Source organism: Lichenostomus cassidix, chromosome 3, assembly GCF_008360975.1.
Source record: "Lichenostomus cassidix isolate B80296 chromosome 3, HeHo_3.0, whole genome shotgun sequence".
NCBI lineage: Eukaryota > Metazoa > Chordata > Aves > Passeriformes > Meliphagidae > Lichenostomus > Lichenostomus cassidix.
The window spans coordinates 9,152,871-9,178,965 of NC_139483.1; the positions used below are offsets into that span (position 1 = coordinate 9,152,871).

General features: G+C 43.6%; 1 protein-coding gene across 2 annotated transcripts in view; it reads left to right on the forward strand.

Annotated features, from left to right (window-relative positions):
* The window catches only part of SPRED2 (sprouty related EVH1 domain containing 2), a 59,899-nt gene that overhangs the window by 17,601 nt on the left and 16,203 nt on the right, over positions 1 to 26,095 (forward strand). Inside the window, exons 1-4 of one of the 2 annotated variants that reach the window (XM_085054301.1) lie at positions 7,491 to 7,606; positions 15,454 to 15,631; positions 16,959 to 17,127; positions 19,870 to 19,934. In XM_085054301.1, the coding sequence (XP_084910427.1) occupies positions 7,590 to 7,606; positions 15,454 to 15,631; positions 16,959 to 17,127; positions 19,870 to 19,934 (429 nt within the window). In that variant the 5' untranslated portion in view covers positions 7,491 to 7,589. Of the gene's footprint in view, positions 1 to 7,490; positions 7,607 to 15,453; positions 15,632 to 16,958; positions 17,128 to 19,869; positions 19,935 to 26,095 lie in introns of those variants that run through there. The other variant, XM_085054300.1, reaches the window with a different exon arrangement.

Genomic DNA, 26,095 nt, shown 5'->3' on the forward strand with positions numbered 1-26,095 from the left:
TTTTGGCGAAGCATTGTTTCAGCTAAATTTCGTTTTCTTAGTTGTGAGTGCATCTGGAGGTCTCCTGTCCAAGTGTTAGCTGGAATTCCAGAAGAGGGATGCTGCTACATCCTAGGCTTTCTCTTGAGACAGCCACGGATTTCCACCTAATCCTTTAGCAGGGTGAGCCTTGGCCATTAGTCAACAGGGAAATGCCTGTTTCCCACATCCAGATCTTGCATTGCCTTGTTACAATGGGATGGTAGCAATCTTTCCAGCTGCTAGACTACTAACTTTTGTTACTTTTAGCTAATCTCAACACAGTTTTTAAATGTGTAAGTATATTTCTCCTAAAGCATGCATGCACAATTGTATGTGTTGGATGGGGACTTTAATCCCAAGTCCTCCATGGACTCATTGCAGCCCAAGCACATCTGGACAGGGTGAAGACAGGAGAAATGTGATTTCTTCCCGCTCAGAATTGTTGGTATGCATCATCCATGCATTTCCAAGGGAGAGCACTGGATTTGGATGAGTAACTGACTTTCCACCTCAACTTTCTATTTCCAATGGAGCCATCGTCATCCAACTCAGTCCATTGGAGCTGGGCCTGTAACTCAGAGCTGATTGTGGCACTGCCTTGGTTTTCCATGGCAGAATGAACTGGCTTTTGTTGGTATCCACAGCATCTCCACAGCATCGGCCTGGCAGCTCCCAGGGCTGTCCCCATGATGGAGGAAGCCCAGATTGGGCACCAGCCTCCTCATGGTGCTAACATTAATAAAAAGGCATCCCTGAACAAGGGAGCAGCTTGGAGGTTCTTGCCCCACCTTGCAGATAAGTGCTGGAAATAGTCCATTATCAGACTCAGAGAGGGCTGGAAGAGTTTTGTTGGGTTTAAGTTTGGGTTTTTTTCAGACATCTTGTCAACTTGTGATTTCACATCATGGTGGGAACTGTTTAGCAGAGTTTGTACTCATCTTGCTTTTGGGCAGTGTGTGCATATGTCTCTCCCTTAGGAGGCCATAAAGCCATCACTGTTTTCTCTGAATATTAATTTCTAGTGGAGAAGAAGACCTTGCAGGGCAGTCTTGACATGTTGCTCTTCTGCTGCTTGTCTGGGAGCCAAAACATCACGATGGAGTGCTGGGCATGGAGCTGCCCTTCCTTTGCAAAAATACAGCAGAGACCCATCTTTGGACCAAAGCTTTTCCTTGCTATAATTTCTCTTGCTCCAAGGTATTAGTGGACACAGTGGCAGAGGCAGATAAATCCGAAAGTCAGACTTGCAGCTGGACAAAACTGCCTTAAGGAAAAAAAACCCAAGTTTATAGATGGAGCATTGAAGGGTAAGCATGCACCTCCTGTCAACTTTGTGTCCTTGGAATTAAAACCTAGTAAATCTGAGTTTAAGGAGAGGGGGAAGAAATGAAACCATTTTGGATTGAGATAAACACTTGCGGTTTCATTATCATCTGCTGAACATGCGTAGAGTGGTTGTTACGCAGCTTGAGACAGAGAAAAACCAATGTGAAGTTAGAGGGAAAAATCAGGGTGTATCTTCTTCCTCCCTTATAGATACTTTAGTAATTTATTGGAAGTAGGCAGTGTATAGTATAGGTGGAGCTTTGCCCAAAGAGGAAGGGTAGATGCTTTTTTCCTACAGATCTTCTGCAAGAAGACAATGTTGCTTCTGTTCAGTATTTTTTGATGTTTTTGAACCATGCTGTGGCCAGTTAAATGAATATACTTGCATAAATTGTTACTTAGCAGTTTTTTTTGGTCTTAGGTGGGACATTAATGTTCTGGTATTCCCCGATAAATCCAGAAGATTTGAGATGGCAGCTCCCAGCTAATAGTGAGTGTACAAAAAGCCCTGATTGGTACAGGATGAGGAGCTCCTTCACCATCTTTGCTGCTAAAAGGAAAGACCATGGGAGTCTTTGATCTCATTCATATATATCAGAGGACTCCAGCTATCCCTATACTGAATCTTTTTGGAAGGAGTTGGTGTGAGAGCATGGACATGCAGCACGTTGAGCTACTCATCCTTACCTGCCAAAATGAAAATATAGGATGACCTCAGGATAATTCCCCAGATTGACTTCTCCACTGTGTGCAAGCAAAATCCCTCTTGTCAGGGATACATTCAGCAGGCACTTGGCACCACCCTATCTCTCAGCATTTAAAAGATTCTGCCTCTTAAAGTGGAGCACAGGAAATGCAAGCCATTAAATGCATGTGACAGTGTTGTGACCAGGCGAAGGACAGTGGTAGGAAGGGAGGCACAGGCACGCAACTGCCAGCATCTTGAGGAAACGCTTGTTTGTTTGTCCTTTTTCCAAAGCCCTTTGGCTGTGCAAGGGAAGCGACAGCAGAGATGTAAACAGGAAAGCTGGCTGCAGGGAGAACAAAGTAGGAGTTAGGAGATGTACACAGTTGGCCAGAGGGAACCAAAGGTATTGGTGAGAAATCTCTGCCTGCTATAGGAATTAAATAATAAAATCAGTAAGCTAAGAAGTAGAATAATAGCACCACAGAATGGTTTGGGTTGGAAGGGACCATGAAACTCATCTTGCTCTCAAGCCCCTGCCATGGGCAGAGACATCTCCCACTAGACCAGGTTGCTCAAAGCCCTGTCTAACCTGACCTTGAACACTTCAGGAATGGGGCATCCACAGCTTCTCTGGGCATCCTGTGCCAGTGCCTCACCACCCTCTGAATAAAGAATTTATTTCTAATATCTAACCTAAACCTGCCTACTTTCATCTTAAAGCCATTCCCCCTTGTCCTGTCACTGCATGCCCTTATGAAAATAGTTAATGCTGGATGTCCCTATCCAGGGCAGGCATGGTGACACTTGCACTACCCTTTACAGGAGGGGAAGCCTGCCCCGTGCTGTTTCTGTGCTCCAAAGGAGGCAGACTGTGAGGATCACTATCAAAAATGAATAATAAAATAATTCCCACATTACTAAAAATGAAAGTGGAGTAATAAGTGTTAACCATCTTCTTTCAAGTCTATAAAATAGTAGCTTGTTCCCAAGAGCACTGTATTCAGAGAAGGGCTGGACAAGGTGCATTTTAAGGGCAAGATAATGTTTTACTAACACTGACAGGAGAAGCAGAGTGATCCTGAAAATTTAAGCTGGTTAACTTAAGTCAGTCCCTGGCAAAACAGGGAGCTGTCTGACAGGAAGCACAGTCAACATCAGATTGAGAGTATGAAGCTGGAGCTGGTCTGCACAGTTTTATGGGAATTTTTTGTGATTTTAGGAGTGTAGGTAGATACAGGTTATCAAATCCTGGTGCCTGCCTCTTGGTCTGCTTTTGCAGGTGGATTTACCGTGGAGTATTGACTCTTAGCATTGGGACTTTCCAAAAGGTAGTGCCAGCCCTCAGAGAGCAGTAAAGATGATTTGAAATCTAGAGGGAAGAAACTGGAGAAGACACAAAATTATATATCTAGTTTAGGATGTGCATACTTAGTCTGAGAGTATTCACATGGTGGAATAATTTTATCCTACAGAAAGGGAAAGCAAAGATGCAGTGGTTAAAAGACTCACACGTAAGTACCTCTACTTTGAGCTAAGTATTAAAGTGCAAAAAAAAGGGAGGAGCAAGACCTTGGTTTTTCAGTAGCTTGTTTTTTAAACCAGTTTCCTATCAAGAAAATGAAAGTTTGCAGTGTGCCCTGTGATGACTGAGGTCATGTCAGACAAGTAAGGCAAAGTACAGGGTTAGATTTCCTGGAGTATATTACAGCTGTTTGTCCAGGTATCAATTAGGGACCATGGAGGAAGGGTTTAATTAGAAGAAAAGCACATGAGGCTTTTCCGGTGTGGAGGAGCTTGGTGCATGTCATTTGTGTAACCTCTTTTCTGGTCATGGATGTTTATTTGGAGTCGAGTAAGACGCTCTTGGCGCTTTCCTTTGATCTGTTTGCAGGAAAATTAAATCCATATGGCCTCCACCCAGATCCTGGCTGGAAATACCCATCTATGCTGGGGTCATTTTTTGTTGTCATACATATGTACAAAGGTCCATTCATCTATGAGAATGACATTCAAAATAGGGAAAACATGGTAATCATATGTAGGGAGGAGCATTTCGGTGCTCCCAGAATGTTCAGCAGCCTAAAGCATATCGTAAAATATTGAAGTCCTTCCTAAGGATCTACTTTTGTGCCCTTTTTCCTATTTTTGCCATACTTCCTGCTCTTCTCTACAACACAACGAACCCAGTATTCAAGAGAGCTTTGTGGGCAACAGGGACAGCATAAGTGCAATGGGTGTCTCTCAAGTGCTGGGCATAAAACCACACTGACCATGTCTGTGATGTCTTTGTTAGGGTTTGTTGAGGGTTTTTGTTTATTCTATTTTGGTTTTGGTTTTTTTAATTTAAACAGAAGTGGAGTAAAGTGACCTTCTTTACCTCTTACAAGGCACAGCAAGCAGTGTTCAGGTGATACTGCTGTGGTTAATCTTGAATGCTACACCTAAGACAGCTTGCCTGGTGTTCCCAGATGTCGAGGCATAACAAGTTTCAGTATTCCCCAGCCAGACCTGGGACTGCAGATCCTCAAACCCCTCACACTGCGCTGGAATTCCATGCTGAGAGGTCTTTGTGCCCAGTTCACAACTGCCAGTGTGCTCTGTTAATGTTTTGCTGCAGAAGTTCAGCCCATTGACATGACTGCTATTAACGAGGTGACTGAATTTCATTCTCCTCACCACAGGTACTCCAGCAGCTACAGTGAAAATGGGCACCTCTTGCTCCAACCACAGTCTCAGCTCTTTGAACCGTGCTTGTAGTTGGCTGGTAGGCAGCAAAAGGCATATCCACCACCTTGCTGGCTCTCCAGTTGTAATATTTGCTTCAGATTTCTAACAGAAGAACCCTGTAGCAGCATGAATCTTGCTGGGAAATGGGGAAAATGTTCATGTGTTGGCACAGCCACTCACTGGTCCCTGCTAGGAATTGCAAAAAAGCTTTGGAGGATATCCTACTGTAGCACTGAGCTAGTAGGGATGGGTGTGCAATCTACTGGACTGGGCAGTATTTAAGGAGAAAAATAATAATTATTTTAATAATAATTTTTTTAAGTGCAGCAGGATTGCGAGTTCTGCAAAGGTGAGAACCAAACCAGTGAGTGATTCAGCTGATGCTTCCCTTTAGCGAAAACCTTTGGGAGCAGGGCTTGAAACCAGCTGAATGAGTTGGTGGTTCATCTTGACTGATGCAACAGCTTCTAGATGTAGACAAAAGGCGAGGGCATTGTTTCCATCCCGATGGACTGAGCATGCTGTAACATCTGTAACAGAGAGCTTTTTTCTGTCTTGCATTTTCACATGCAGTGTTGGTCCCCACCTGGCCCAACCCTGGGCAGAGCACCACCTTTGCAGGTATTACCCAGGTAGTGGCTCAGCCCAGTCCCATGAGCTGAGAGCTGCCCCACAGCAGCTGTGAGATTGTGTTACCTGTACGAGTGTGATGGTTTTCCTATGTAATTTGTAATGCTGGAACTGTTTGTTAGTGTTGCCCATCTGTAAGAGCCTTTTGAAGGTCCCAAGTTTCTCTGTGTGTTGAGCCTTGAGTATTTGGGAGGACCAGTGGCAGGATGTCTGTGGACCAGTAGGAAGGCGAGAAAACAGGAAAGCTTTGGGGAGATGTAACTGCTCAAGATGTTGTTTCAAAAACATTATTACAACACAGCTTATTCAAGGATAGTTTTGTCTTACACAGGGAGGTTAATTTCATCTTTCCCCCTCCCCTGGGAGAAAAGCTTTAGCAACTGGACTTGCAGCAAAAAGTGCCAGGCAGCTTTCTTGAATTTCTCTGGCTGACGTTTCTTTGGACTTGTGTGCTGAGTTCTTGCTGGAGACAGACAAGGATGGAGCTGATGGGTGCTGCATTAAGCATTCAAAGGTAAAAGCAGTGTTGCTGATGAGCTTGAAGAGGAAAGTGAGGTGGCAAATTCCAGCACATGTGGGTAGGATGAGATGTGGACTGGGGATGTGTAATTTAAAAAAAAAAACAAAACACACCCATTATTTTTAATTACTTACACAGCATGATACTCTGACTAATGAGTTAACCCATTGGATGCAAATGCACTTCTCCCAACACAGACTACCCTTTGGTCATTTAATTAAAGATCACTTTATGTTGTATATTGAAATTCAGTAAATGCAGCTGTTAGTTGATACCACTGTAACAAACTTAACATGCTGCCTGTTGAACAAATGTTGGTGACTCGGAATGTCTTAGAATTGTTAAATAGCTTGGCTGGGAAGGAACCTTTCAAGCCCATCTAGTCCAACCCCCTCTGATGTCCCAGAATCCTCCATGCAGCCTGGTGTCTGCTCACTGAAGTGGGTTCAAGCCTTATTGGTCTCAAGCTCAGCATTTCCATGGTCCAAGCATGAAGTTTTCATGCTTGGAGCATGTGTGATTCTAGGTTGTCAGTGTCTGTGAAGTGGGGATGCAGCCTTCCTAAAGGATGCTTGCAGGCATCATCACCTTGGTTACCATTCTCCAGCATGGGGAAAAAGGGATTTTTATCCCAAATCAGGGTTAAAACTGCTGGGATTACAGGCAGACAGAAGCAGCTGAGCCTGGAAGCACTTAACTTTCTTCTCCCCTCCTTCCTAATCATCAGCATAGATTAGTTCAGAAACTGGGCAAGTATTTTTAGAAGCTGCTTTCAGAGCCCCAGAGCCACAATTTTTATTCTTGTTACTGGTGCTGAGGCATTTCTTGAGCAACATTTCTGCGTTAATGAGAGGACATTTAGGGATCATCGTAGAACTCATGGGGACATGCGTGACACCCTGGCTGAGCGAGGAGCTCCAGCAGTTGGGAAGGTTTCTGAGCAGCAAGGGAGCTTTGGAGACTAAGTGTCTGAAACAATGCTCATGTGCAGGGATGTCACTGTTGGCACTTCAGTAGAGGTGGGGTAAATGAGGATCTGTGGTTGAAACTTAGAGATACCAACACATTGCCCACTGGAAGTTCTTAAAACCCCATAAGAGTTGGGATGGAGGCAGACACACTGGGAGGCTGGAGTGCTTCCTCCAAGCCTGTTGAGTTGTTTGGACCCTTGGTCCCAGCGCTGTGTTGGCAGCTTTTGGGGAATAAAGTGCTGACAGGCTAGCAGAGGAAATGACACCTGCGTTCAACTTTGGACCTGTTTGCAGCCCTGGGTGCGCAGGTGACACACCTGCCGGGCTGGGACAGCCTCTGGGCAGCACGTTAGCCCCATCAGCTGCTGCCCAATACCCTCATCATCGCTTTATGGCAGCTGTATCATAATCATTTTATTTTTTCCCCGGCCTATAACCAGGGTGGGGAGGCAAGGATCTTTGGTCGATGCGTGCGCCTGTGCTCTTGCGAGGCGGGAGGATATCGGGAATGAGTAATGGTCCGGCCGGGGCTGTAATGTGCAGAATACCTCTGGGATGACTCACCCCGCACAATGCAGCACATCCCTCAAGGAGACTGAATCACGCATGGGGGGAAGCCGCCTGCCCGCCCGGCAGCAGCCAGCTGGGAGGCTGGAGCTGGCAATGGTGCTAAAACGGAGCTGGAAAGGTTTAAAATGTAGAGGAAATGGCATCCCCCAGCAGGTAAGTGTGCTCTGGCTGCGTGTAATTCCATATTTTTTGCTCTTGGGTTTGTTTTTTCCGTCCGCCTTCCCCCATCTGCCCCCACAGCCCTTCTGAATGTTGTCTAAATCAGCATATAATTTATCAGTGAATATGGATGAATTCTTCTGTGAAACACAGCCTTTCATTTATGGTTACATATCAATTTTTTTCCCAGAACTAATGGTTTAACATTCACCCTCTCTTTAAATACCAATAGGAAAAATAGATGCTGCATGGGAAGCTGCTTCCCTTAATGTCCCTCTCCATGGACACTTGATGGAGTAGGGGATTTAAAGAGAGGTTGAAGGCAAAAACAATGTGCATACTGGTTTTGATGTAGCCAAGAATGTAGTCTTTTCTTCTTTTATTTTCATTTATCTGGCAAAAGATGAAAACCTTTTAGATTTAGACCACAGTTACCCTGCTTACTCCTCACCCCTCCTCTGATACAGACCCAGCTGGAATCGAGTCACAGAATTATTTTATTTTATTAATATTTGCAAAATGTTATCTACTCTACGTAGTTGTAACATACATGTCATTGAGGATGTTTACAGAGGGATAAATATAGTTGTAGTCTCCACTGATCAAAATGGAGGAGAGTGGGGGAGAATTCAACTTCCTTTGAGTGAGTGATTTCTTTTTTTTCTTTGTAAACTTTGAGTTTGCAGAAACACTCTGTATATGTTTGTGTGCAGACATAATCATTTTTATGGTATGCAGTTTCTGTGGTTGTCTGGGGGTTTTTTTGCTAAATATTGGTATTCATTAGCTAACATAGGATAGCACTAATGAAATGCTTATGGTCAGTTTATGTTAGAAAAAAAATCAGGGTAGAACTTGGTTGTGGTTTTTTTTTGAGGTGGGGGAATCAAGTCAGGATGCAGATCTTATGAATCTACCTGTTTGGCTGCCTAAACTTCTGTGCGATTTTCACTTATCTTACACGTGATATAAAGCAAATACCATCTGTCATGCAACAACAACTTATTACTCATTACTGTAAATGATAGTGCTAATTAGCTTCCTTGTAATCTGTTAATATTTTGTACTCTTGCACAAAAATAGGAGGAGGTGAGGCTGCAACTCTTGCCTGTACTGTGTGAGGCGCAGGGCAAATTATTCAAATGTATTATGCTGCCCCTTTTAACTTTTCAAGATGTGCCGCCATGTGCTGCTATAACCATTTATTACAAAGTTGATCTGTTCAATGGATTTGAAGAAAAGTCTTTATTTAAGAGATTTCATGGAATGGTTGCTCATTAAAAGTTTCGTCATTAGTGTGCGTGTCCCAGTGATGTCATAGCTGCCTTTTTGGGAAAAAATCAAACAGTGTTTTGGGTATTTTTATAACAAGATTTGCTGTGGCTTTTGCTAGCTCTAAAACAGTTTCAACAATATGTTACATAAAGGCTTCAATACAGACACAAGTCATAAGTTAATCTGCCCCAATGCCATTAGACTTTCATTTTAATTCAGTATTGTCTGTGAAATAAGCTACTTTTTGGGGAGAGACCTTAAATTCCGTGCACTTGAGCTGCCTCAGTGGCTCTTTGCTTGCCCATCAGCATGCTTGCAAGCCAGCTTTTTTCCCTAAAAAGCTGCTTCCAGTTCATTTGAGGTTTTGCCTATGTGTACCACACTTTGTGGGGATCACTGGGCAAGTCTGGCACAGGAAGGGATGTTATGCTGGCCAAAAAAAATGGATTTAGTCCATGCAGGACTACATAATACGTATATTTTATATATACATACATTTCAGGAATGAATTTTCATGTACTTCCTGGAAGGATCTGGACTAATTATGGGATTATGAAATCCCATTTGAGCTAGTTAGGATAGAGCTGTTTCTCGTAAACTCGAATAAAACCAGCCTTAAATGTTGAACAAACGTTTTGGTGAAAGGGTTCCTTTGTTCTTCACTGCCTCAGCATTTAAGGGAGATGTGGAGGCAGGTGGCTGGGTTGTTGCAGGTGTCTTGGTTTTTTGAGAAGTCCTTTTTCTTCTGGAAAAAGAAAAAACAAGCCAAACAAAACTGCTGTTGGTTTTTCCCGTAGAGGTTTTTTGGATGCGCTGCAGCGCTGGAAGCAAACCCAGGCTTGCTGAGCACTGGCTGTGGAGACCTGACCTCTTCATTTTGCCTTTGGGACTGCTCTAGACTCGACCAGCATCTCTGGAGCAAGGAATGTGGAGACTGAACTGTTTGTATTTGCTCTGTGTAGAAACTAAAATTTCCCAGATGCCTTTTTATTCTGTTGGTATTAGATTTGAAAGAAAAATACAGGTTGCAAATCGGTTATACAAGAATTGGGTTACAGGTAGAGTGGTTCTTTGCTCCTGGTGTGATGCAGAGGTGAGGAAAAGGAAGACTTTTGGGAGGTTTTCTGTGGTTTTCTTCAGGTTCCATTCTAACATTTGATGTGGCCAGAGAGACACAGATGTCCTTTTTTTTCTTGGATGAAAAATTTTCTTTTTTTCTTAATGAAAAAGTTTCAAACCTGCTGGAAATCTAGACAGTGTGGAAATACCAACTTTATTTTGCTGTAGCTGCATGCACTCAGAAGTTTTCTTTTCTAAGAAATTGGTAAGTTAGGATTTGAAGAAGAAAATGCTGGTTATAATCTGCAGATACGTCAGCCTTGCTAGAAGCTAGCTCATGAACCAACCAACAGATCAAGGAAGTGGGACTCCAAAAATAGCAGCTTTTCTTGTCTTCCACCAAAACGTCACTGCTTTCTGGCTGTGGGATGAACTTCAGAGAGGATTCTCACAATATAACTTGCAGTAATCACCTGGGCAGAATGGGATGGCTTTAACTCCAGCTGTTGGAGCTGCTGGGGCAGGGAAAATACCTGGCACTGTGAGATACATCCAGGTCAGCTACAGACAGGTTATGCCCCAGTAATCATAAAGTTACATTTGTTTGGATCCAGATAGTTACTGTGCCTGGTTCAGCTGAACAGCTTGACCTCTGCTTCTGTTGCATTAGCCATCTCCTGCTGTCCTTTTGGCTCTTCCCTGAAACCTGGGGTCTGGGAATGTCGATGCATGTCTTTGAAAGACAAAAGTCCTTAATGTTGGAACCCATTATATGGAATTTCCTTTTTTTCTGAGACCTGAATTTCTCCTGGCATTGTAAGCTGCAGAGCTGGGGAGGGAGGAAAATACCAAAGTGCCTTATGGCTGCAATAGCGTGGAAGCTTATAAACTCATGTTTTGGTCAGGTAGCTTGGCTAGAGGGAAAAATATTACTGAGTTATGGAAGGTGTCTGGGAAGTGTTTTAGATGCTAAATGTGACTCAAAAAAAAAGCAGTAAATGCAGTGGGTTGGACTACTCTTTTTTTTTTTCCCCTTGGGATTTTTAGATATTTCAGATGGTATTTGCAGTTGCTGCTTTGGAAGCAAAGTGGAAAAGAAGAGCAGCTGGTGGAAGGGAGTTGTCTACTTTGACCCTCCTTTTACCAGGACAGTAATGAAATTAAAACCTTAACTAAGGAGTGAATTGTTTGGTGCTTAGTCCTGGATGCAGGATTGCAGCCATAAACCCTCAGTGGCCATACAAGAGGCTCATGGCTTTGTCCCCCCTTGGTGTTGCTGGAGGTGATGTGGCTCATGTCTGAGAGCACAGAATGATGTCAGCCCCATTTGTGCATGCTGGGGGACAGCACTTCTATCAGCCTTAAATGTCACCTGTCTCTTAGGCACACAAATGCTTCCTGAGTTGGACTGTAGGTACTGTGGAACCAGGGTTCAGTGATTGCAGAGGTAATCATTCAGTAACTTCTTGTTTAGGAAAATTCTGTGTCCTCTGGAAGAGCAATTATACACACACACACACACTCTTTTTTTAATACTTTTATAGATACATATGCACAGCCACGAGCTATAATTTTTAAAGGGTTCTCTTTTCCTTCCAATAAAAACAACACGTGCTTTTTGGCACTACCTTTACTCCCCAGGTTCGTTCTGGGTTTTTTTTTTTACTCAGGGTGGGGCAGACAGACAACCTGGAGCAGCCCTGGAACATGCTGGCTGGCTGCCATGCAGCTGGGTAATCCCTTCAGATACTTTCTTCCCCAGCTTTTAAGGCTGTTGAAGACAAATCTGTAGGGTTAAGATAGCATTTAAGAGCATAATTAAGAATAGTTTGCATGAAACGCATAGTGCGTAGGCCATAAACCCAACAATTAGAGCAGTCTTAAAAGTTTCAAGGATCCAACAAAACAAGGGGAACTAAGGCTACTGTGGGGTTTTCTCTAACCGTTTCATTGTTACCTCTCACTGGCTCATTAATTGTAATGGACCAAATATTTTCACAGACCTCATTAACCGTTTCTCCTGAAAGAGTCAAGTTGCACCATTACCATGATAAAAATGCAGGTGGATGACTTCAGTGTGGTTGTTCTGCTACTCCAGTGCACCAAAGTTTCATCAGTGACACGCACAAGGGATTTGCAGATCGCTCCTTTGATCCTCAGGATTTGGAATACTTGGATCCAGCCAGAGCCTTGATGCAGTCGCGTAAAATTAAATAGCAAAGAAAATAAACAGCTTTTACACTAAGGAAGCGAGGTCCTTATATGGAACTGAAATATTTGAGTACCTCCCAAGTATTTATCAACACTGGCATGAGGGAAAGAAGCATTGCCTATTCTAGGCTTGTGGATGGAAACAGCAGGCAGGATTTAGACATAGAAGACTGGAGGAAGCTGTGTGTAGCCTTGAAAATTCAGTGTACAGCTTCTGGGTCCTAATCCAGTGATTAAACCAAGATGTTAAGCCCTAAGAACCCTTAACCACCTCCTTTCCTTCTATGTTTTCTTTCTTTTTTCCAAGTCCCTTGGCACAGGGAAGTATGTGCCTGTGGCTGGAGCAGAGTGGGAGTGGGGACAGGGCTCTGCAGGGAGCCCAGTGTCACTGGTGACTTTTGATCATGCAGGAAAGCATGCCAAGGAATTACATTAATGGAGCCAGAGCTCTGCCTGCCCTGCCAAAGGTGAACCCTTCTGCTGGACAAGGCTCTTGTCTAGTACGGGAACAGAGGTCATCTTGCCACGGTAGGGGGATGGAAACTAGATTTTCTGGCTTAATACATTTAAGGAGGTTGCTCTTCGGGATAGGAAGAACGCAGTTTAAATGTTGTTCTCTCAGCATGTGGTGGCAGAGTTTGTAAGAGCCATAGGTCATGGATAGGTGTGGATATGAAGATGAAAACCATGTGGCTCTGTGCCCCCCCTCAGATTGTCATTGTAACGGGCAGGGATAGTCAGGGCACCAAAATTTAACATAAAGGCATCCACTAATATTCAAATGTAACTACAAGCCTGGAGAATTCACTGAGAGGTGATGGAAATGCGTAAATAACTGGCAGGAATCGTGAAGTACTGAGTAGCTGCTACTTGCTAAATTTTCCTTTAAGTGGACAATTTCTGCAGCAAAGTAACTGAGGACAGCATTACTTTTTGGACAGCCAAAGGCTCAGACTGCTGCCATAAAAGTGAATGGTAAATCCTGCAGGAAGCTATAATGCTAGTGGCAATTTTCAAGTGTGGAAGGAGAAGCAGCAGCAGTTTCTGTGCATGACTTTTGCAGGAGGATGGGAAGGAAGGTCGTATTGAGCAGCTCTGACTTCAGAAGAGAGCTAAAAATAAGTCCAGAAAGGATCCTTTGGGAATAGTAGAAAGACATAGAAATGTGTAGTCGGCTTTCTTTTTATTTCATCTGCTAATTGCTAATCCTTATAGACCATATGGGAAAGGTACAGAGAGGAAAACAAAGACTGTCTTGGATGGAAGCAGCTCGGTATTTGCACAGTAGGAAATAAGCTTGAAGTATTTTGCTTATTTCTGAGTATCAGGAAGTCAAGAGATTAAAGTTGCCACTGTAAAATCTAGAAATAGGTTTTCATTAAAAAATAAAAAGGTAACTGGATCTATTTATAGACACACTTGCCCTGTTTACTGTACTAGGAAGCTGCTTTGAGGACTCAAGCAAAAATATTCTTAAAAACATAGTTTCTCAGTTCTGTGAATGCCTTTTGTCTGTCAGCTGTGGGCCATGTATCTAAGTGTGTTGGAAAGCTTTTTATCAGCCAGTGCAAAGTACTCAGGGCAGCAGGGGATGAACTTCTAGCATCTGTGCACTGCTGTGATTGTGTAGGTCCAGTGAGAAAGTTGGTGTATCCATAAAAAAAAGGCTGTGAAGAGAAAACTGCAGTGTGTGTTTTGTGAGAACTGGGTTGCTGCAGAAGAGATAAGCTGGTTCCAGAAGGTGCTCACTGCTTCCCTTGGTTTGTCCTCAAAATTGCCTTCAGGTAGGAGCCATGAGGCTGCTTCCTTAGATGTTAAACCTGGTCATGTTAGAGAAAGGGAAGCTTGGAATTTAAGTGTTAGCACCTGGATTACAAAAGTGCTGCAAAAATAATGTCTGAAAACATGTCAGTTTTACCTGGTGCAGGATGAAGGAAGCTACTACTGCGTGTCATGTTGTACAGGATGCTGGGAAAATGTCCGGATACAGAGCTTTTCTCAGGGAGGAATTTCTTTCCATAAAGGATGACACCTCTCATTTTGAAAAGCTGCCTGGTAGAGCCCTCTGTGAAAGCTGTGTGTTCTTCCCTCTTCTGGTGGGGTCACCTGGTGGCCTGGAGATGGACATTCCTGGGCAGTTCCCTTTGCACATCCCTTTTTCTCGCCCCTGTTGGTGTTCCCAGGTTTGAGTGCCCTGCAGCAGCTTTGTGGGCACCTTAGGGTGCCATGGTTGTGTGTGGCTGACATCCAAGCCCACGGTGGTGACCTCCCTGCGAGGACATCACAGTCATCAGTGCTGTCCTCAGCATCCCTGTGTTAATCAATGTCCAACATGTGATGGGCAGCACTGATGCAGCGTTAGCACGAGGACAGAAAAGCCAATTTGGGTATTTCCCAGCAGTTCTGTGCTTGGGACAACGGGATTTAGCTTGCAGTCTGTTGCATGTTCCGTGCAAGGTGTGTGGCTATCACTTGCATTCTGTAGGGGCTTTTCTGCTTCCAGATGACCCTGGTGATGTCCCCAGCAGATGATGGCATGACTGCTTTGTGGAAAGGGTATGGGAGGAGGCCTTGGGGAGTGGAGTCTCCCCCTGTGGGAGCTTTTCTGAATTCTTCTGGTGGGCATCTGGATTAACCCCAAATCTTACGTGTTTCCAGAATAGTTTCTTGTGAGGTTAAGACACCCTGCCTTTCAAAGCCCCTTGAAATGCTGGTGAAACTATTCTAGGGACATGGTGTGGTGCTGATGACCTGAGCTGAGGTGATTCCCATCCTCTTTCATCTGAGGTACCAGCTGGAGCCACATTTGTGGAGTTCTCCCCAGGATGTGGAGGAATCTGAATGTCATCTCCCAAAGCCCACTTCACAAATTTGATCTCAGAAATCTTGAAACACTTTGTTCATGGGTTATTTGAGCTCTGTTTGTTCTTCCAGCACTTTGGAGACCTGATGCCCCAGTGTGGGAGTTGGCCTTGGGGCTGTGCCTGGTTCACCCCACTCTCATTTTCGCTGTCCCTAGCTGCACAGGGCAAAGAGCATCAGGGACCACAGGTTGTTTGATCTGTGTGCTGACATCTGGAAACCCAGTGGGTTTGTTCCTTGCTGTTTGGTGGTCTCTTTCCTACAGTGGCTTGAGTGTTCCAGGCCATCCATGACGGAGGTGGAGTTCCATCCCTGGCAGAAACTCTCCATTGGGGTCATCCCAGCGCCGTCTAAATCCCGCCCTCAAGAAAAACTGCCGCGATGAGACTGTGATGCTCACAAAAAGTTCTGTTTTTGTTTTGTTGCCATTGCAGTGACAGCTATATTGTGCGAGTCAAAGCTGTGGTTATGACCCGAGATGACTCCAGTGGGGGATGGCTGCCGCAAGAAGGAGGCGGTCTCAGTAGAGTTGGCGTCTGCAAGGTCACGTACCCGGAGGGCAATGGAAGAAGTGGATTTCTAATCCATGGTGAAAGGCAGAAAGACAAACTGGTAATAGACCCTAATTCAACTTTTGTCTGTTCTTATAATGAGAATTATCCCAAATCTATTGCTATTGTATTCTTGTACGAGTTTTTCTTTTTTAAAAAACATAAAAAACAGGCATGTGCAAATAATACCAGATTGGACAAAACAAACCCATCCCCATCTAGAATTGCCAGCTTTTGCTACGTAGGCTGGTGTGATGCCACCTGGAAGGAGCAGGTAAATCTTTGACATCCACATGCAAAGATCCCCTTTGAATGAAAGAGGGCCTGTGTTTTTTTCTTTTTTTTTCTTAGATCTAGCGCGGGGGTAAGTGAGAAGTGAATTGAAGTGTAAAGAGCCCATGAAGCCAGTCACATTGCACTGAGTAATGCAGTGCAAGCCATTTAAAAGGGCCATGAATTATTTATGCTGCGTGCTGTTCAAGGTTTGAACAAGCTGAGTGAGAATATGAAGACAAGTTGTCTCTTATGAATTGACACACTCGGTTTCTCCTGGTAGCTGTTTATCTAAAAAGGAGCTCTCTTCTATCCCTGCACAAATCAAATTAATAAAGCCTTTTCCTGATTTCCAGGGGCCTCTTTAAATGTTATACTTTGTTATCTTGTTTTTATATATTTGATTCTTCTGAAATGCACTCCTGTGAAGATATGGGCTGGCTTAAAAGCAGCACTCCTTCCACAGGCTCAAAAAATGCATCATTTAAGTGAGAAATGATCTTGCTTTCAAAAAGACTGGTGTTTTAAAGCTGTTTCAATTATAGCTTGTCTTTTGCAATGCTGTCTTGCTTAGGATGGTTTTTTTACATTATTTGGGAGCCATGCTTATGGTTTTGAGGGGTGGAGTAAGACTTGACAAGCGATTCCTGTTGTCCCTGAGCATCACTGTAGAGATGGTTTTTGGCACAGCAAAACTTGAGATGAGTGTCTGGCTGAGGGTGAACAATTTAAAAACAGTGAGGGGAGTGTTGCAGCACCTCCTAAATCTGCTGCTGGTGGATAAAATGTCTGTTGATCAAAATTATGGAAGGAAGAAGTTCTCCTTTCACCTGAGCCCCCTGTGGGCTTAACCTGTGCCGCTCTGGGTCCAAAACAGGCTCCTGGGGTAGGGAACGAGCGCCTGCTCAAAGCACAAGCAAAAGATGAATGTGCAATGGTTCTGAGAACAATTGCAGCGTCTGGTGTTTATTAGTCATCATTTTGGTAGGGAAGGATGTTCCCCTACGCAAGGCATGACTTGGCTTGCTTTTGAGCTCGGCCTGAGACGGTGCTAGCTGTGTCCTTGGGGTGGGAAAAGTGACTTTGCTCCTCTTTTGGGGCTCGTGCCCTCTCAGGTGGTGCTGGAGTGCTTTGTGAAGAAGGACCTGGTGTACACGAAGGCAAACCCCACCTTCCACCACTGGAAAGTTGACAACAGGAAGTTTGGGCTCACTTTTCAAAGCCCCGCTGACGCTCGAGCCTTCGACAGAGGAGTGAGGAAAGCCATCGAGGACCTCATTGAAGGTAGCATGGGGGTGGACATTGCCACCCTTGGAAGAGTGGGCAGGGGGTTTGACTGAGGGAGCTGGGAAGAGGGATGGGTTTAAAATCAATACTTGGCTTTGGAAGTCTCTTGTGCATGTGTCTGAGTGTAGCTGGGGCCCTTTTCCCGCAGTGAGCAAACCCAAGCTTTTAAGAAGGGAATTTTCTCATCCCTGAGAGGAGATAAGGTGTTTCAGTCTAAGTATTTTTCAATCCTATCTGTGCAGACGTCTCCCTGTTATTTATCATCAACTTTGTTGTCACTGCTGTTTTTGATAGGCTCGGGTTTCACACTAGTGATGGCAACTCAAACAGCCCAGGCTCTTTATGTGCAGTTAAATCTCATCTTACTGAGTCTTTGTTAAATCATAGAATTGATTCCTGCCTGGAATTGAATAAAACTTTGGTTTGTTTTTGGTTTTATTTTGCAGTAATTAGTTTTGTCTGCATCCTCTTAGTTGAATGGTAGTTCTTGAAAACTTTGTTGTGTTTTGGGGTGTTGTTTTTTTAATTCTGTAAAAAATGTGTTTGAATTGTCTGTGCTTTGAAGTTGTCATAAATTTTTCCTTTTCACATTTCATTGCAATCAGGCAATCACAATAGAGCTATAACTCAATTGTACTTTATTTTAATGAAATTCTATTCTTCATGGGTTCTTCTCTTGATTTTTTTTTTTTACCCACGGACTTAGTAGTCCAAAGTCTTTAGCCTTCTCTTCCAGTGTGACCAGGATATTTTTATGTACAGATGGTACATTTTTTGAGGATACAAACTCAGATGTATGTACAGATGTGCATTCTTTTTGAGAACATTACCCCCTTAAGACATCTTAATGTTCTGGATGGCCTGTCCTTGTTTTAACATGAAGTTGGTAGATACTGGGAGAGAATTAATGCCAGAGGGATCCTTGCTGCTAAATACCTCACCAGTTAGAGGAAGGATGTTCTCCATTCATTTGCTTTTTTCTGTGCCATTAACATGGAGAAGTTACAGGTAGATTTTCTGTGTTCATCTTCTTGCTAAAACTGTGAAGCACTTTGAGTCATAAAAGTGATGTTTTATGTAAGTGGCATGGGATTGTGCAAAGTTTCAAGGAGATAATAACTCAGCTGTATTGAGTAGTATTTTGGAGATGCCAATACTTGGCAACTCCTGTTTTGCTCTTCTTGATCCATTTTAAAGTGGAGGTATTTAAAATCAAGTTCTGCTGTATCTCAGATACTTCAAAATCAGCAAATCTATATTTATCCCATTAACAGTACAGGCTGATCCTCATGAATGTGTTCCTCCTTAACTTCCAAATAAGGCTTTCTGAATGAAAAACAATAACTGGCTCATGCATACACAGCGTTGGCCAGCAGATTTCATTTATCATTCATTTTTTGTTCAAATACTTGATCAAATTCAGGAGGTAATATTAAGCAGAGCTAAGTGTGCATTCAGAACTTCACTTCATGAAATCACTGCTTTATTGTTGATATTTACCAATAGTTTGTTCCCTGGAACATCAGAAGTTTGGGGCACAAGTACAGGAACCCTATGCAGCTCCATAGAGCGTCAGCTTTTTTTAATTTTAAAGCTAATGTAGCAAATGGCACAAATGTTTCCACATTACTCAGAGTTTTAAGTGGGCTTTCACACTTAGCTCTGCACATCTTCGTGATGATGCAACTGAGAGCAGCCAAGGCTGGTGCCAATAGCATTATATAAAACATGTTATTTTAACAAATTTCCAGAATGAAGGCGGTACAAACCGTTCAGCTGTGTTGGTCAGGGATGTGATGTAGCCATAATCAGTCTAGCAGTGGGCTTACATCAAAAAAATAGAGCTTTGACTCGGGGGTTCTACCCTATCAGATCCTCTTGCTGCACCCACCCTCCTTGGCAGCCTTAGGGTAGATGAAGCCAGCCAGGAAGGGACAGGGAGACGTGTCACTCCTTTTTAGGTACAGCATAAATTTGGTGTCAAGTCCAGTGATGGCAAGTGCCACCTTCCCTGAGGCCCTTCTGAGCTCACCAAGCTCTCGAGTGGCTCTGCAGGGGAACACCTGTGGTGTGAGGAAAGCTTTTTCATATACTTTCCCACTTTTCCAGAAAATTACCTAATGTACCAAATGAAAATTGCACCCTAATATTTTTCTCTTGTCTATGGCTTTACACATACCAGCTCCTTCCAAATACTTCATTTATGTGGGGCAAGGTGATTCTCTGAGAAGTAGGTGATAATAGAGAAGGCCTTTACAGTATATAACAACTCCCAAAAGTAAAAGGGAAAAAACCCTATCTAACTCTTCATTGTCAAAGTGAGGTTCACTTTTTTAAAATTAAAGGTTATTTCCCCCCCCCCTCCAGATTTAGGGAGTAAGTGAAGAAAAACTCATACATGGTTTCTTGACAGCTGAGAGTCAGCCTGGAGCACTGATCAGTAAATAGCTTAACCATTCTTCAGAAATTAGTCTTCTGTAGTTGGAAATGGTAACTGCTGTTTTTATCATTGTTAATTGGAATTGGCAGCCACACAGTTGCATTTCAAGAAACACTTTCAGATTTTACCTCTCCAACCCAGCTACCAGCAGATGGGTTGTTTTCCCTTGACTTGAGCCACTCTTTCACTTCTACAACACACAAACCTGTGAGAATCCAAATGTTTAATGGCCTCAAAAAAAAAAAAAAATTCATGGAAATATCATGTGTTTAAAAAACTGCTGGTTTGTTTTTTTCTAGGATCTACGACTTCCTCGTCCACCCTTCACAACGAGGCTGAGGTCGGCGATGATGATGTCTTCACTGTAAGTCCATATCACCAAAGGTCCCTCTCTTTTCTGCTCAGGTTTATATGGTAAAGTTAGAAAGGGTTTTTCGTAATATGCCTCAGGGTTGGCTTTCAGCCACCATCATGTTTGGCCACTGGGTGTGTTTTGTTTGATGGAAGTATATCCCCTACAGAATGTGTGGCCTCCTGTTGGCCTCCCATCGCCACGTGAAAAGCATGTCAGAGCAGGTGATATCAGGGGCTGGAAGTGAAGAAATAGTCACCCTTGAATTTCTCATGGCTTAGACTGAGTGGTGCACACACCTCCTAATACTTCTCTCTGTCCTTGAGAAGCTCGCTGCAAACTCAGGCAGTTTGCAAGGCGACTGCTACTCAGGTACATACTCAAGGAAATAAGGTTTTGAACTACAGTTGTTAAGAAAAGCCAACTTTAAACATACTTCACTTGTACATGAAACACAGAAAATTCAGACAGGTGTTCTTCAGGTGGAGGAAGGCACAGTAGTGTGGAATCAGTCTAAGCAGCAATGACTTAACTGCTAGCAGCTCACTCCTGTTTAATTTGTGGTGTTGTGTAAAATGTGTTTTGGAGCTTTCCTGAAAAAAGGGCTACTAACCTTGCACGCTTTAAAAGGAAAGTTAAAAAGCAAAAAAACCTGTCAAGTGAAATTGTGAATCTGATTAGGGCCATTCCATGAGCTGAAAACAAGTTACTCACATTGTATACTTTCTTCATAATGAATTTTTTTGCTTACCTTGATTCAGCCCCCCATGTGCACATATAAGTGCATTAGTTACGTTACAGATGTCTCCTGGGGCCTGGATGGCAGGAAGGGGGAAGGTGGGGATAAGCCTCAGTGCTGCAACAGCAAACTCAAAATTGTTTTTTGGATACTTCCCTGGATTGTCAGGGTAAAGGAGGAAAAAATCACTACAAGCATCAAGCTGCTTGAAAATGAGTCCCAGGAAGCATCCAAAGCCAAAAGGTGTTTTTTTGGAGGGTGATGTTTCACCAGCATGGGAGCAGGTCAGATTCCCTGCTGAGTTTTGACCGGATCTTCCCCACGGCTGGCATGTTGTCCGCATCTGTCCTTTTGTCACGCTCAGGGAGACAAACAACAGCAGGCAGGGTTAAAAGGTGACTTCCTGCACTCTGCAGCAAAACTATCATTAGCAGCTGCTTCCCAACTACCTGCCAGAAGTGATTTATAGGCTCTGGGATGGGACAGACCGGGGGGAGGCACCAGTGGAGCCAGAGCCTTTTACTGATACGTGCTGCTTTGTTCCCAAATTCGTTGGACGAGCTGTGCTCTGCTGGGGAGGGACAGTCGCTCTTGATGTGTGTGTGGCTCTTCTGTGCTCTTCAGAAAGGGGATGTCTGTTAAAATGTTGCTTGGATGGGAGAGTGCCAGCTCTCGCTGGGTTACACATTGGAATACTCAATGTTTAAGCAGTGACAAGTAGCCTTTGGAAACAGGAAAGTATATTTTTGCTAAAATCTTACTGGCTGATGTTGAGGGACCTGGGAGTGCTCCTGAATTTCTCCACAAGCTCAATCTTGTGGCTAAGTGTTGATTTTTAAACTCAAAGAATGCTTTTTACAAGGAGGTTGCCTTTCAGTAGGTGTTGTTTTACACTGGAAAAGTTGGATGAATGGTGCTCCAGCTGCATCACAATCGCTGAAGCTCCTGCATTCACAATGAAGAGCCAGAACTGCAGGACATTTTTCCCACCTACTTGACCCTGGGGAGGTGACAGGTGACTCCCTGCCATGCAGATATTTATGGCTAGGATGCCTAGGAGAAGGAGGAGCAAGCTGCTCAGTAGCATTAGCAAGGAGGGAAATCACAGCTGCGTTGGCATCTTGTTGAGACCTGGGGACATGAGTTGTGCCTTGCCTGGCAGCGCTTTCTGCAGGGCTTTGTGATCTCCAGAGTGCAAGAGGGACCTCACTGGTGGTGGGACCTCACTTGGTACTGTTTGTCAAGATGTCACACCAGGGCAGATGTGTTCTCATACTCCAAAAATAAGGCTTGGGGGACATCTTCCTCAATACTACTTCATTTTTCTGGGATGAAGTCTTTCCTTTTCCTGCAGTCCTTAAGCTCTTCAAAGCTCTCAACTTCCTATTTATCTGGTAGGTTATGGTGGAGTATGAAGTCTGCATAAGCTAGAAATAACATACTGAAGCATGGAGCAGTTTAAAAGTGGAAGAAATTGATAGGGCTGTGAAATGTTTTATTTTTACCCTTCTGTTCCATTCTTTCTTTGCACATGTTTTTGACTTGTGTATCATAGTCCGTTTGGTCATCCTTCCACACAAAACTTCTCTACAACTTTCTGTAAACTCCTACCCAGCCACAGCAGTGGATTTTTTTGGTTTGGTTGGGTTTTTTTCTCTGTTTTAAAGAGAAAGTACATTTGTTCTTTTTTATTTCCTAAGGTAGTTATTAAAATCTTCACAGTCCTCCCCCTCTCCCACACATGCATGAATAAACTTAACTGCGTGCGGCAGAATTTTCAAAAGCATCTGCATGATTGAGTCATTTAATCAGTCATTTACCCGTCTCTGAAAATCTCAGCCATTGCTGCTGCACTGCTGCCTCAAATATTTGGCCCGAGGTCCTGCTCTTCTTGAAGACATTTCAATCTGTTCAAGCACAGCAGTCCAAAACTTCACATTTCTGGGGCTGCTCCATGGCCAGCCACCCCAATGTCATCGTGCACAGATGTTTGCACCAATGCAATGCTCCCAGCTTTAGAGCAGCCCCCCTCATTACCTCCAAACCCTGACCCCAGTATGGCTGTTGGGTGTTAATTGACTAGGGCCTTTTATAAAGCCCCTGATCCTGTTAGGCGTAGTTTTGCGTGTGCAACTGGTTCATCATCCGTTTTGTTTATTCCTCAGCCCTTCCAGGCATGCAGCAACTTACTTCCATGGGGAAGAGAAGGTTTGCCCCAGAGGTAGAGCTCTTCTGCAGGCTGTGACCTTGCATGGCTTAGAGGAGGGTCATTTTCTTGTATCAGAAGGTGGACTTTTTTTGGGTTTTGGATTATCTGCAGCTGTGGCTGTGGGAGCATTTGCTTGGTGTCAGCGGCCTCATCTCCTCCCATGGCTGTAACTTGCAGTGCCAAGATGGTAACTTGGGCAGCAGTATCCTGCCCCATCCCTGTGGTGTATGTTCCCCATCCATCTTCCTGAAGCATGGGTTATATCTTTAAAAACAGGACTTTGCCAGCTAATACTTTTCCTGTGGCTTAGACCTACAGCAAACAACCTGTTCTGAAATTCGTATCTGACAGGGCAGGAAACAAAAGTATATAGAACTAAATGTCACAGGCTCAAGTTGAAAAACGTTTATTTCTGAAATGAAATCTCCATTTAGAAGATATAACAATATGTTGTTGTGTTCATTGAGTTTCAGATCCTCAGAAGAGCCCATAAATGTTTTCCATATGTTAGCAAATAAATTTCTTCTGTCTTGTACATTATAAATCGTCCTCTCAAGAGATGCAATCTGAGTAAGACTGGCCATCCGTTCTGTCTCCATTGGGGAAGACACTGTCATTGCAGTGGGCTGAGATTGTTCTGTTTGTCTTCATCCATCCAGCCTGCATCTTCAGCCTTCTTTAATTAACATTCATTTCAGAAGTAGGGTTTAATACAGACTGGATGTATTCTGTAGTTCCTCAGCCATGGAATTTGCCATATAATTGCGTTCTTGTGTAAAATTTTTTCCCTAATCTACACTTCTACTTTCAATTACAGATAATAATCCCACATGACCATGAAGTGAAAAATGTGAATTGATTCCAAGGAAAAAAGGTCAATGTCTTCCAGAGTCTGCAGAGTGCCTGAAATGGTCTCTTTTAGCATCCCATCTGAAAAAGCAGAGGTGTTTGTTCTGAAACCTTATGACCAGTTCAGCTGAAACACCACTCGTGGTTTTCAGATAAATCTGCAGCCCTGTGCCTGCTTTAATGCTAAAGAAAAGATACCCACTGGCAGGAGGAGCAGCAGCTCCCATGTTTGTTCTGGTTTGTGACTCTAAAATTGACTGCAGTCTCCTTTTGTTTTAAGGGTAATGTAAGGGAGAAAACAGCAAAGCTCAGCCTTACTAAGTTTGATATGCATATTAAAATCACAGCTATTTCATATAATCAGTTTTTGTTCAGAATGAGACCTGCAGAGTTTGGCAGGTCGAGCTGGCATGGTGTAGAGGTGCATGGCTGAGCTACAGAGTTGCATTTCAAGGTTCATACACTGCATCCATTGCTTCTTTTGTTGATTCCTGGCTAAAAGCTTATTTATCTTGGTTCCCCAACTGCAAGACAGCAAAAACATTCTCCTGCTTCACTAAGGTGATATGGACAGATCTTGCTGCCACCGCTTTTCTCTCTGGAGAGAAAAGCCTTTTCTTTCTCTTGTGCCTTTTTCTTGTCATGAATGTGGATTCCTGTGCTTGGGGATGTTTGAGTCAGGAAGTTTATGTGGCTTGGATGCTGCTGACAGTCATTTCAGAGACAGACACAATTGCCTCTTCTCCACCAGAGCAGTGCATATTGGGGCAGATGTTTGTGTTACAGTCCCTTTGCATCTCTTCTGCTTCTGTAATTTAAAAGTGGATTTATCCCTGTTGCCTTTCCTTGAAACCTTTTGTCTACTTTCATCTCCCATCTGGGCCTCAAGCATGTTACAGCCTCACTATTAAAATTTGTAAGATTTATGTTAGTTAGATAAACACTAACTCTAATTTTTCTTGCTGGCTTAGTTGTTTCACATTCAGATGGTTCTTTTAAAGAACAACTGTGGCTTTTTTTCTTTAAAGTAGACAGTAGAAACCCAGTCCAAATACTTGGGATTATGTTTGTAAGTTCTGTGGGATGCTGGAGCATCTCTCATCCCACCCCTCTATGGAAAATGATGTTGCTGAGAGTAGAACAACACTGAGTTGCAAGATGTGTTGCTGTCAGAAGTTGTGCTCAGGGACTGAGGAGCCACAAGAGCTTGCAATTTCCTTTTTCCTAATGCTGTCCTCAGGGAGCAGAAAGGAAAAATGCATTTTGGAAGGGCAGAGCTCTCTGTGGGAATGATGGGGCTGTCACTTTGACCAAATCCACCTTGTTTGCTCTGTGAGGCTGAGCAGAGTGACATGGGGATTGTTAGAGTGACAGGACATGATGGCCTTACTTCTGTTCTTCTTCCTGCCCAGCAGCCAGCTGTGCTCTGTGTGAACAGCCAAAGGGTTCATTGCTGCTAGCCACATCCTCTGATGTCTGGATTTTGGGCTTGCATTGTAAGCCACAGCTATTCTAATTCAGATTTTAAAGGGGAAAAAAAAGTGCTTGCCAAGAAGAGAGAAATTCACACACAGGAAAAACAGCAGGCTCAAATCCCTCCCTCAAAAACAAACAAACAAAAAATAGCCATTGCCAGCTTTGACCAGTGAACTGGACTGAGATTTAGTCATGTTCTTTCATACAGCTGGGTCTCTCAAATTGTGCACAGTGCTCTGGACATCCCTGCCCAGCACCTGAGCAGTCAGTGCAGCCCCACCTCAGCATCTTGGCAGTGCTTGTCGTGTCTGAACACAGCTTTGGCTCTTCACACCTCTTCTCAAAAGGAAAGCTACCTTGAGCTCTTGGAACAGGCTGGCTACCAAGGTAGTTGTCCCAGAGCCTGAAGTCACTGATTTATCTGTGGTTTAATTGGGTTTTTTTCCTTCATCCCATTAATCCCTGGGTGTATCAAGAGGTTTTCAGTGGAATTCTTCCTGCTGGTATGCTGCAGGTCAGATGTCAGGAGAGATGCCACTGAAACAGTGAAAAGGTCCTGACTATGCAGCTGTTTTAAGGCTAGCTGCTTTTTATCTGTTTGGGGTTTTTTTCCGGCCTTCAGGTTAACTTTGCTCACACGAATTCACGTCACTCAATGGGAGTGGATACCAATGCTGAAAGAGATTTTTCAGTAGGGAAGGTCAAATGGAAAATTTTTTTCTCTGGCTGTCAGGTTTATTCTCTAGTGTTGTATTTCTCCCTTTCTTTCAGGATCTCCTGTTTCTTTCAAGTGGTGCTGGAAATTAACCCATTTATTTTCTTGCTCTTTCTGCCAGTACAAGCAAGCTGTACTCTCTGATAATTTAATACTATTGACACTGAAACAACGGTATCATCTGG